General features: G+C 41.8%; 1 protein-coding gene across 1 annotated transcript in view; it reads left to right on the forward strand.

Moving 5' to 3' along the window:
• The window catches only part of LOC308332278 (cadherin-22-like), a gene marked incomplete at both ends in the record, with an annotated part of 126,104 nt that overhangs the window by 81,722 nt on the left and 30,687 nt on the right, over nt 1-13,695 (forward strand). The window contains one exon of the mRNA XM_080788081.1: nt 6,745-6,866. Coding sequence (XP_080644207.1) covers nt 6,745-6,866 — 122 coding nt within the window. The remainder of the gene's footprint in view (nt 1-6,744; nt 6,867-13,695) is intronic.

A 13,695-nucleotide genomic window follows, 5' to 3' on the forward strand; every position in this document is an offset into this window, starting at 1 on the left:
CGCACTGCTGTGATATTAAAGTCCTGTGGGTGACATGCCTGCATGAGAGATAGGCTATCATGTCGTCAAGGCAGCTCACAATCAACGTTTATGTAGTGATTTGATCATTGATGAACGAATCATAAACATATGGATGAAGGCTTGCCGCTTGCGCTGGTATGTGTTGGCGACGCACGCCGCGGTCCCGTCCTCCCGACCCCCGAAAATGATGTCGCTTTTATCTGAACTGTCAAAACTGTCTAAGCACTTATAAATGGTGAATGATTAAGACCCTTACGCCTATAGCCTGCTAGTACTTACTACAAATAGGCAAGCTGTATTGTATGCTTGTCATTGTCACTTGGAAATAAAGGCGTGCAGTCCATTCATGCCTTTAAAAAAATAATAATATCATAATCGCATATGCCGCATCACCGCGTCCGCATGCGCTCCAAAATCATCTCACAAGTGCGCTCGCATAACAAGTGTTTGATTAAGCACAAACTAGGCCTAATACATTGTAAACATGTTATATTGTTTTTAATTGCGCGATTTTAATTACTTACTTAAAGTTGGAAATCTCTCTTTTGTTTTTTACATACACATACCGTTTTATATTAACATTTTAGGAGTGAAAACATATGTTTAGATGCCTGTGACAGTGTCAGCAGTTCAGACAAGGCTGCTCCGCTTGTGTAAGACAGAAAAAAATGCGTACGCCAGCTGAGGAGCAAACGTGGATTTTGAACGTTCAATTTCAAGCTTTGGCGGAAATGGTAAATGTAAAAAATGTCGGCAATTTCGGCGTGCACCCATATTTTACTAAATTGTTTAAATATATTTTTTAAACTATTTTATATAAGCATTTGTTTATTCTCCTTTCCAATTGGCCCCTTTGACTGCCCCCTGAGGGCTGTAGTCGCCTCTTCGAAAGCCTGTGGACTAATAGTTTGCAAACCAAACTGTCCCACTGGGACGATAAAGACTGGCAAATCTGCCAAATAAAGACTGGCAAATCTGCCAATCCACATGAGCTCTTTGTCAACAGCTCTCAGCTGGTGCGGAGGTGTTTTAAGTACAGTATACCTCGTAGCCTACGTACATTTGAGTGTTAGCTGGGATTAATTTGGCTGTGTTGCTTCTCATGAGAGACATGGAGTGCCACTGCAACGCGTCCATTAAGTTCCTGGCACTCAAAGCTATATGAAGAGCAACTCATTGACTTTTACATTAATTTGGTCCCATTGTGGAAATTCATAAACACTTACTGACATAGAAATAGCTGAATTGCCATTACATTATCAAGTCACATTATTAGCACATTTCATTATGACAAGTGCAGACTCAATGTGCTTTAAAAAATAATAAAATGCAAAATTCACCAGTGACACAAATTTAACACAATTACATGATTACCATGCAATAATGAATTAATAAAAAGAAAGTCGAGTTTTTAAAAATAACTACCCACTCTAAACCTAGCTGAAAGTTAAAAAACATATTTTAATTAATTATTATTATTTTGTTAAACGTCATCATTGATGTTCATTGCAATGCCATTGGTCATGATATTTGCATATAAATACCCCCCCACAGAGGCTGAAATGCACACAAATTAAAAATATCTGGACAATTTAGATTTTTTTTAACCTATGACCTTTGACCTTTAACCCTGATAAAAGTAAGTAAAATAACTAATATGTTTTTTTGTGATCATTAGAATGTCTAGAACATGTTTTATTCATTATTATGAAAGATATCCCCCAAATGTAAATTATTAATTTATTATTATTATTTAAATAATTATTATAAATGTTCATACAATTTGCATAATTTCCTCTGATAAGTCCTAGTTGAAAGAGTGGTGGCACTCGGAAATAGTTCGTATAGGTATAGGTGTAATGGACAAATGGTGAGCAGGCAAGGCCACCGGCCAGGCTGACCGGACGAGGCAGAGGATTTCAGTTTACAATTTTAATTGGTGTGTGTGTGTGCTGTACAAAGGGAATATACAATGTTTGGCATCAGTAAACATAAATAGCAGTTTCATCCAATAACTTCAATAGTAAATAATATTCATATCATGAAAGAATTAATATCCCAATAAGTCATGATCATCAATAATGTAGGCCTAATGTGTAGGATGAAAGCATCAAGGGCAGCCTATATATACACAATATCAAACACCTACACAATACACACTAACTAACACACATACATAAACACACACATGTGTGAACACACATATGTGTGATGCAGTTAGGCAGGCCAAACACTAGGTCTATTAGTCCACAGTTCAATTCAATGAACCATTAAGGAAATAAACAACTCAAAGAACTGCTGGTCATAGTATAAACAATATACACAGTGAGTCCATGATCGGTGATTATGGCAATGAATAACAGTTGGGTTTCCAGAGGCTTTCTGACTCACGTTTGGTTAGTGGACGCACACAGTTGGAGGGTGAAGAGAGAGATGGTGCTGGAGTTTCGTAGACAACAAGCCGGTGTGGTGAAGCATGCATGAATGAGTGACTGCACCTAGTCCTATTTGTAGCCTCCCACACCTGTGTGCAGTGAGCAAGCTGCCAGCCACTCAGCCTTGACTGAAGGATTGGCAGGGAGGCTCCATGGACACTTATAAAAAATGTCTGTAATACTGCGTAGTCGGTGCATGACTGGGCTGTCTGGGCTTTAACTCGAAAATATCTCTCTCAATAAATCCCACTGTTGGAAATATCTTGTCTTATTAATACTATTTATTAACTCTCATTTCACTGATAGTCTATGCAATGTCGCCCCCATAGGATCTATTTATGAATTGCAGCCTGGTTAAAAGCACTCAGAGCTCGAAGGTTTTTTTTTTAATTAATTAGAAACGAATGGTTCGGATGTTCGCTCGAAAATTCGTGCCGAAGTTTGAGTCCTAAAAACAGGGCTAGGGTACAGCCTTAGTGCACGCATCCGCCTGGGTGACGGCAGACTGCTGGGCGAGCTCTGTTGCTTTGGCATGGGGGGGGGGGGGGCAGATCAACATATGGAATGAATTCTGTACTGGCCATATATGGAGTGTGTCTTGAATGTACAGGGTTTGATGAGGTCAGATCAACATATGGAATGTCAGAACAGGTCAGCTTCATATATGGAGATCTAAGGGTGGCAGCGGGGGGAGTGTCTTGAGTGTGCAGGGTTTGATGAGGGCCCATGTAAGTTTTGGGCTTGTTGAGAACTGCCGGGCGCGGCTGCACTAATAACTTTGGGGGCGGGCCCGTCTAGGGTTTGAATGGACAGGTCAATATGATATCAGTCAAAAGGCAGACAGACATCAAAGAGGAAGGACAGGTGGGGTGGGGTGGGATCAACATGTCAGAACAGGTCAGCACCATATATGGAGATGGAGTCATGATGTCACGAGACGTGCCCATACATGTATAATTATGGAGGTGTGCTGTGACACACGTAAATGCAGGTTTTCATAGTAAATACGACGTACAGTCGCAACTAATACAAAATGTTTCCACCACCGATTACATCTGATGATTAACAACGTTCGCTCTGTCCCGGCGGGGTCCGCGCAGCTGCAACATACAGCATGAGGAGTTAATTTAGAAGAAGAAGAAAAGAGATATTTGGCACTGGAGGAGCTCTCTGTCCATTTATATTCCTGCTGCTCAGGGAGGGAAAAAACTAAACTAAACAAAACAGTCTATTAAAAAAAAACCCTGAATTGATTATGCTATTAGCTGAGACCAGGATTCCCATTACATGCTGCTGGGCTGCTCTGTACAGTTAGATAGGGAAAGACTATTACTCCATTGCTCTGCCAATTCTGTGCGCGCGTGCGTGCATACGTACATGCGTACGTGCGTGCGCGCTCGAGCGCATGTCTGCACGGCTGCACGTGTGCGTGCGTGTATCTCGCAACATTTGGTCTGGCTATGTCAATTGGCAACAATCTCTTATGGCTAATACATTAACGCATGACCTCATCACTCGCGGTTAAACAGCTATTTTCTCTGAAGTCGTACAACCGCGTAAAAATCTCACTACGCTCTGCTCGGCTTTCTGACTGACCACCTCTAGTCTGTCTATTTCTATACTGACCACCTCTAGTCTGTCTATTTCTATACTGACCACCTCTAGTCTGTCTGCCTGTCTGTCTATTTCTATAGCAGTCAGAATGACTGACTGGTTGGAAGTTTGAACCTCTTTTTTGTTAGTTTCGCCATTTTTAAAATGTGTGTCTGTCACCATGTGTGACGCTATAATCTGTTTGCTGTGTATCCGTTGGCTTGTACTTGCTTGTGCTTGTTGTCCGTATGTGTTCAGTCAGTCTTGCGCGTCTTCGGCCTGACTCACACCTTTACAACAGCCTGATGTATGCTTGTTGTATGATATGCAAAAGCTGATGCAAGCTCGCAATGCATTTCCAATACAACATTTGTGTTGTATGAGGGGGGGGGAGGGGGGGCAGTCGAAACACAGCCGAAAGCCGTACAACACAAATGTTGTGTCAAACCATGTGACTTCCATTGGAAATGCATTGGGGCAAGATGTATCACACCCTTTGTGTATACATCTAGCATGCATCAATGTTGTATGCTAGATCGAAATGTGTGAGTCGGGCCTTCCTCTTCATCTACTCTGTAGGCCTACGTGTGTATTCAGTGGTGTGAAGTGTCTAAGTACATTTACTATTTTGAGGAATTTGTTCTTTACCTGAGTATTTCTAATGCGACACATTGTGAGCTTGTAGATCTGCTATTTTCAAAATATTGTTTTATATTATTTGAAAACGGGACATTATCTATGCATAATGAGTAAAGTATATTTTGTTACCAATTCTTTTGTACTTTTACTCAAGTACATTTTGAATAGCGGGACTATTACTTGTAGTATTTCAGTATTGATACTTTTACTTAAGTAAAACATTTGAGTAATTTTTCCACCACTGTGTATATTACAGTATGTGCCCGTTTCCCTATTTCTGTGATCCATGACTTATAGGCCTACTTAGTTGTGCGCCAGAGATGTGCACGTGTTGTTGTGAGCTTGTAGATCGGCTTTTTCTTTGTGCACACCACCCACGCTCAACTGTGTGAAGTTAAGTATTACCCAGGCGTCATCCTCTCGGTTCGAAAGTGCTACTCAAAGTGCATTAAGTACATTAACCGCATGGTAACAGCTGCTGGTTGTACACTGTTATACACATAAACTATGCAGTAATTAGCCAGCATATCTACACCCTGTGGTTATTGCAATTAGGGGGTGATCGCACATAAAGAAAGTAGATAACTTATTTGGAGGAGAATGGGTCCTCTATTTAAATCTCTGCTCCCTCGTTCTCTTGCTCCTGTTGTCAGACATAATCATGCTGATTAACAATGGGAATTAAGATTCAAGGAGTAGTACAGAGCAAATTTGAAGTGGGTTTTAATTGTGTTAATTAGGCAATATTCTTGCCTCCTATGTTTAAGATTGTAGCCACAGCTTTGAGGCTGTCGCGTGTGTTAACTAACTTCATTCTATTATTGCACACATTTTTATATTAAAAGAAAAAGGTACAACATAATGGTGACATTTATTTGTCATTAGCATTCAGACCAAGAGGTGCCTGTACTTGCACTTCAACTAATTAAACAGCCATACTATTTTCTCCATTATTGGATGTTAAGGCCCGGGGAGTGGAAATTGTGTCACTCGTTGAGTCGTTGCCAAGTTGTAGAACAACAGTAGAAATTAAGGTGCTGTCGTGGGGGATCCAGGTTTGTATCCTGCATGGCTAGGAGGTGAATCTCACAGATTGCAGCTTTAAGGTTTGTCTAGAAAGTGATTGAGGTCATGGATAGAACTTTGGTTCCAAGTAAAAGTATTAGAAATTGGAAATAATCCAGTAAAGTACAAAAACCTCAAAATTGTCTTCTGTAGATAACCAGACCATGATGTCTCATTGTCTTCTCTAGATAACCAGACCATGATGTCTCATTGTCTTCTCTAGATAACCAGAGCATGATGTCTCATAGTCTTCTGTAGATAACCAGACCATGCTGTCTCATTGTCTTCTCTAGATAACCAGACCATGATGTCTCATTGTCTTCTCTAGATAACCAGACCATGATGTCTCATTGTCTTCTGTAGATAACCAGACCATGATGTCTCATTGTCTTCTGTAGATAACCAGACCATGATGTCTCATTGTCTTCTGTAGATAACCAGACCATGATGTCTCATTGTCTTCTCTAGATAACCAGACCATGATGTCTCATTGTCTTCTGTAGATAACCAGACCATGATGTCCCATTGTCTTCTGTAGATAACCAGACCATGATGTCTCATTGTCTTCTGTAGATAACCAGACCATGATGTCTCATTGTCTTCTGTAGATAACCAGACCATGATGTCTCATTGTCTTCTGTAGATAACCAGACCATGATGTCTCATTGTCTTCTGTAGATAACCAGACCATGATGTCTCATTGTCTTCTGTAGATAACCAGACCATGATGTCCCATTGTCTTCTCTAGATAACAGACCACAATGTCTCATTGTCTTCTGTAGATAACCAGACTATGATGTCTCATTGTCTTCTGTAGATAACCAGACCACAATGTCTCATTGTCTTCTGTAGATAACCAGACCATGATGTCTCATTGTCTTCTGTAGATAACCAGACCATGATGTCTCATTGTCTTCTCTAGATAACAGACCCCAATGTCTCATTGTCTTCTCTAGATAACCAGACCATGATGTCTCATTGTCTTCTCTAGATAACCAGACCATGATGTCCCACTCAGTGGTCAGTATCCGTATCCTGGACGTGAATGACAATCCTCCAGAACTGGCAACGCCATATGAAGCTTCCATCTGTGAAGACGCCAAGCCTGGTCAGGTAGGCTTTTCAAAATGGTCCGGAAACAGAATCACGATCGCTTTGTGAGCTCTTTGTCCTAGCCGTTGGTTCCTGTATGTCAAAGATTCAAGGACTGAATAATAATTGTTTGATTTGGATTCCTCAGCACATCCTTGTAGTTGCAATAGTAAACTACAGTAAATATAATAATAATATAATAACATAGTCAAAGTGAGGTAGGCAGTAGGCACTATATTTTTTGCCATGTTTGATATACTTTGTTTTGTCACATTAACTCGGGTCAGCGTCATTATTCTGATGGAGCGTTGGTCCGACTCGCCCCATTACTAGGCAGCTCAACAGTGCCACTTTAAGTCACCGAGCGGTACTGCCGTATTCAAGCCGACATACAGAGACATACACTTATACGGACACACATACCTGTGCATTGGAGTGGTTAGGCACGGCAAAAATAAATAAATAGCAGTTCTAGATCGTCAAATCTTTCACACATTCGTGTGACACTGTAATATGACAAACATACAACATTGAAACATGGAAATACACGGTTTGTGCCGAAATAGGAAAGTCTGTTTCTGGTGAAGATAACACGTCTATCTATGGTATGTATCCACCTCTGATAAATCATTTCAGACGTTGTACTTCCACCAGGGTCTTGCCAGGTACTGGTGTTTGTAGAGCAATCACCTTGTCATTGATATTCCTTCTTCTTTTGTTTTCTTCCTACTACGACAGCCAATCACCATGCCTCGCCTCGCTTGTCTGAACTGTTTCATTATGGCATGCTGCTGGTTTGGCTCTTTTTTCAATTGGACAGCATGATCTATCCGACACTTTGTTCCAGAGGCAATTTAGAAACTCTGCCGTTGGGCACAGGAAGGCACAATTTTCCAAAGTGTACTGGTGCCAGCAGTGGTGTAAAATTACTAAGTACATTTACTTAAGTACAATTTTGAGGTACTTTTTTTAGGCTACTTTACTGGAGTATTTCCAATTTCTAATACTTTTACTTCTACTCCACTACATCTCAGATCCAACTAGTTAAAGTGCCAATCGGCACAGGTCTCCACCAGGGCAGGTCAGGTTGTGGCCTCCTGTTGGCGCTGCGTGTATAATTTCACGGAAATTGCACACTGTGTTTGTGATTTGTGGCATTCTTTCGAAACGGCCCAATCGTGTGAGCTTTGGAAGCCAATCTTATAAAGCCAATCAGGATGGAAGATGGGAAATGGTGCTGCTCCGTGTTGATCACATGACTATGGAGATAGTGTATACCGAGTGATGTATGGATAAAATGTGTACGAGTAATCTACAGAAATGTGTTTTGCCTAAATCGGCCTCATGGTGGCGCTATAACAGGCCGATGAGGAATATTTGGGGCAGAGGTTCGTCATTGGCATCCAGGGAGTGTTTGTGCAAAGTTTGGCATGGATCGGGCCAACGGTGCCGGAGATTAGCTGATAACGGACGGACGGACGGACGGACACACATTCCTTCGGCCTGGTGGAGACAAATATTGTACTTTTACATTTATTTGAAAACTTTAGTTACTAGTTACTTTATAGTTCACACTTGTAAAAGAGACTCAATGTGTTTTTTACTGCTTAAAGGTTAAATAAATAAAATAAAATAGATTTTTATTTGATTTTTATTTTGATCATTATTATTATTATTATTATTATTATTACAAAACATACATTAGCCACTTCAGCCCTATATACATTTTGGCCATTTGAAAATAGCCAATCTACAAGCTCACAATGCATTTGTATACATTTGAAAACATGAAACGGGCATTTTGCATAATAAGTACTTTTACTTTTGGTACTATTAGGTTCATTTTGGTGCCAATACTTTTGTACTTTTGCTACGTTTTAAATTCCGGACTTTTATTTTTACAATTTCTAATATATTACAGTATTGATAAATAGTACTTTTTCCACAACTGGGTGCCAGAAAGTGGTTCCCTGCTGTTTTTCACCACAAACAGGAAGATTTATTCTGTGTTTCTTAATGCAAGATGCAGATTGAAAGTGAGATGGGTGAATACTTCACACTTCACCGATTTCAATGTTGGATTTCTGTATAAATCATGGTTGGTTTAAATAAATAAGGCTTCGGGGGATCTCGGTTTCCTGCGTAGGTCAGAGTGTCCAAAACTGTTGCTGCGTGCTAGTTCACAAGGGGATCATAACACATCGTTAAATATTTAATCTCTTACATACGGTACTACATTGTACAGTACATGATCTATCTGCAAAGGATGCACAAAAATTTGAATCATTTCAGAGTCAGTTCATTATAAATACATGACTTGAAAGCTCTATCTCATAACGTTTGGTTTGTTTGGTTAATAAAGTTAAACTCCAGAATGAATTTAGCGTACATTATCTGACACTGTTCAAACTGTAGAGGCTGTCAAAACAGAGGTTCTCAGCGTGTGATCCAGGGACCCCAGCTAGGGGTCCTTGAGGTGGTTCCAGGGGGTCCCCAGCTAAATGGTTGATAGTTATACGAACCAAATGGACCGTGATGAAATTGTACCCATTTAAACTCTCTCAGAGTTTAAATAACACTGTAGATTGGGGGGGTCCCAGCTGGGCTACTAATTGTATTAAACGGTGCCTAATGCACATTGAATTCCTCAACAGCTTAAGTTAAAAAAAAAAGGTCACTACACAACACAAAAACAATCTGTCTAATCAGTCTTAAGAACAGTGCATGTGTATAGTTTAATTGTTTAGTAGCCGTATACCTCCTGTGTCCTCCCAACAATCACCTTTAGAAATGGACAGAGTCATTAACAGTAATTTACTCTCTGTACTTATAGTCAACATGCAGGCCCGAGGCTCAGTTGGACCCAATTAACATTTGCAGAGCAGAGGAATAATTTAAAAAGCAAGGCATTAAAACGAGGCCACATTGACCTTCAACTCCTAATCATACAGAGACAATTAGTCTTCCGGACAAAAAAATATAAGGAAAAATTGGTTCCTTGTCGTGCTCGCGGCATTGAAAACGAAGAAAGGTTTGCTGATGTTCTCATCAGAGAGGAATGCACTTAAATATTTCACAGAGTAATTATGGGCCAGAGGGAGAATGATCTGTCTGTCTGTCTGTCTGTCTGTCTGTCTGTCTGTCTGTCTGTCTGTCTGTCTGTCTGTCTGCCTGCCTGCCTGCCTGCCTGCCTGCCTGCTGCAGTGACCTAAAGTGGCACTGCTGAGCAGCACGTCTGTCTGTCGTAAAATTGGTTTTACACTTAGTGTCTCAGTCCTGTGATCTTTCACTCTCTAACCCTGTGTTTTTCCTTTTAATATATATTCTGGGGAGTTCTGTCAGACTTGACTGCTGAGATTGAAAATGTGTTAGCCTGGGGTCAGAGACTTTCCAGCGATCATTCTCACCCCTGAGGGAATACAACCGACTGAGCCTTTGAGAAAACGCCTTATCTTCCATCTTGTTTTTTTTTTGTTTTTTTTCTTATGATATAACAAAACAAAAGCCAATAATGAAAATGAGACGGCCGGGCGTATGTTTTAGAATGTAATAATGTTTTAGACCAGGGATTTGCCTTGTGCAGGTTAATGCACCAGAGCTGTACAGTGGTAGTTTATTGTTTCTCGCTCTGTTTTTGTGGCAGGGATAGGGTTTTATTTGTATTGATCGAGTTCCAGCCCTCAAGAGAAAAATGAATCACTGAATCAATCCATTAATGAATTACTCCAGCCATATAGATGGTGGGTGAAAACAAACCTCCCTCATAGAGAGCGACTGGCAGCAATGAAGTCATAACTCACTCACTTTGCCACTGGATTTGCCACTCACCTTATGCATGCACATACCCTCAATCTTTGATTTGAACCAGGCTTTAATCTGCCAGTAATCTGCCCAATATACTGCAGAAATATCTTCACCAAGCAGATGCCACTTTGCTTGGGAGAAATTATCTTCTTGGTAAAATGATCTCGTCTCATCGTATCTCAAAGCAGAAGCATGAATGGCTGATGAATCTCTGTTGTCCATTAGAAATCTCCCGATGAAGAGGACCGTCTCTTGCCGTCGGTACATCTGACACTATCTGAGGGCAGAGCAGCTTTTAGATCTGTGCCAGGTTCATCTGTTTGATGAGCATGTGGATGAAATCTATTAATTAACATGATGATGTTGTCTTGGCATGTCTGTCTATTAGCTATATTCACACGGCTGCCATCTTGCCAGCAAGGTGATACCTACAGTAGGTGACACTTCCCATAGAGAGCTTTCTTTCGAAACGGCCTCAATCGTGTGAGCTTTGGAAGCCAATCTTGGAAATGGTGCTGCTCCGTCTTTATCACATGACTATGGAGATAGTGTATACCGAATTGTGTGATGTATGGATAAAATGTGTACGAGTAATCTACAGAAATGTGTTTTGCCTAAATCGGCCTCATGGTGGCGCTATAACCGGCCGATGAGGAATATTTGGGGCAGAGGTTCGTCGTTGGCATCCAGGGAGTGTGTGTGCAAAGTTTGGCATGGATCGGGCCAATGGTGCCGGAGATTAGCTGATAACAGACGGACGTTATCAGCAGATCTTTCTCTGCAACAAATATCATTTCATGTAAAACCAATATAATGTTATTTGTAGAACAATGTTTTCTTCTGTGTCCTTTTGAACAGTGCAGAAACACAATCTGTATCCATTCGTAAAACAACCGTTGCTAGTGAACACAGTCTGCATTCCATGCTGTCTTCTCCATGCAACAACCTGTGTCTATTCATGAAATATTATGTTTTCTCTGTCCCAAATCTGTGTAAACAAACGCGCACGCACGCACGCGTGCGTGGAACCACAGAGAAAATTAGATTAGCCTAAGCCTTTTAACTGAGTTGGGTTTGATCCCATTTGAGGGGCTGGCAAAACTAGCGTACTCTGTTTGTGTTCAGAGGCGATGGGAGAGGACTGCCTGAGAAGTGAATAAAAGGCTACGCCGCTCCGGTGCCAGAAGCTAAGCAGCTTTAGCTCGGAGACGCAGTTCAAGCCAGGGGTGCGACACAGAGTGGCAAATAGCTTTAGCACTCATGCAGGTGGATCTTCAGACATGCCAGAGAGTCACGGAATGAGGCATTTTTGGGTGTAGGGGGATGCCACGACTGCCACGTAGAGCGGCCATCTGTTCCCGTTTTGATTACTATACTGCCTTTATGGGCCAAGTGTCCTTGTGCAAGACAGTGAACCTTAGTTGCTGCGAGAGTGAGGTCTAGCCAACACCAACTCTGGATTCCTGGATCGCTGCCCTCCACAAATTCCTATCCAACATCAGGTTGGCAGCACGTCTACGTAGTTTGTACGCTTCTTTCCCCTCCTGGCTTTGCCCTGGGTTGGCTCCCTTATAGAGTCAATTTACTTTGCCTCAAGTTCTGGGTGCCTGACGCATTGCCCTGCCAGCCCCATCCTTCTCTCTCTGACTTTGTCCGTGACCCGTGGTAGGTCCCCATAGAGGTCCACATTTCTGATGCGGTCCGTCCATGTGACACCCAGTGCCATTCGTAGCATTCTTGTGTAGACTCCATCCAGGGCTTTTTTCCTGTTGTACTGTGAGGGTCCATGTCTCATACAGCAGTACTGACTCCACAGTAGCTATGAACAGCAGGTCTCCCATGTCTGATTTCCACACTCTCCTCATCCCGTGCAAGGCTTTCCAGGCAAGTGCTCTCCGAACCTTCATATCCTGTTCAGTTGAGGCAGTCCAGGCCCCGAGGTACTTGAAGTCCTCGACTTGCTCGAGCACCGTCCCGTCTGCAGTGGCAATGGTTTTGTCCTTGGTGTTGACTTACGTTTGTTACGTTTGTTTTCTTGGCATTGAGCTTGAGGCCGATCTTCCTGCACTCCTTTTCTACTGCCAGTAGTAGCTCCCTTCCTTTCTCGACTGTATCCGAGATTAGGGCGATGTCGTCTGCATAGTCGAGGCCAGTGACCATGATGGGGTGTACAGTGAACCTAACTGTTCACAAGTTGGTGCCTTGCATGGTTGCCTCTACCGCCAGTTGTTGTAGTCGAGTCCATCAAGACCAAGTCTGAGGGGGGAGAGTCCGAGTCAAGACCCAGTGTGGGAGGGAACTGTCCCCAAACATTCAAGGTTCGAATGTTCGCTCGTTAGGGTTGGCACTCGAATCTTAATTAATGGGCTTGAACCATTCGTTTTTTTATATTATTTTTATTAAAAAATATATTATATTATTATATTATTATATTATATATATTATTAATATTATTGTATTATTAAAAAAGGTCACCAGCCCGCGCTGCGTTGCGTTCCGCCCGCACCCGGACCCGTTCATTTATAAAGGTATACTGTATATACCCGCCCGTTCCCACCCGTCAAACACGGGTACCCGCGGGGAATCACGGGTATCCGACCCGTTGCAGGACTCTGGTGTGTGTGTGTTGGGAGTTTTACAGTCTATGGTTGGGAGAGACGAGAGAAAGAGCGGGGGAGACGCGCTGCGCTCTGATCGAGACGGATATCTCAATGGTTATTTTTTTTATGAATTAGAAACAAATGGTCCGGTTGTTCGCTCTTTTCTTTCTTTTTTGTCATTTGATGAGTACAGAAAACACTGCGAGCTGGCAGGCACGTCAGCTACAGTACATCCGTTACTTAACAAGTTGGCTGTCTATAAGTCCCATACTCTCTTATATTGTTAATGTGAATGGGCTCCTCATAATATGGGTATAATACATTTATTTCATTGCATAGTAGTGACTCGTGAGCCTCGAGTGGACTAGGTGGGGGTAGGGTACAGAGTCCCTTGGTGCGAGACAGAGTCAAGACTGAATAAAATGATGTGTGAGACAGAGACAAGA

This window comes from Protomyctophum bolini, assembly GCF_963924005.1.
Source record: "Protomyctophum bolini genome assembly, chromosome: 2".
Taxonomy (NCBI): domain Eukaryota; kingdom Metazoa; phylum Chordata; class Actinopteri; order Myctophiformes; family Myctophidae; genus Protomyctophum; species Protomyctophum bolini.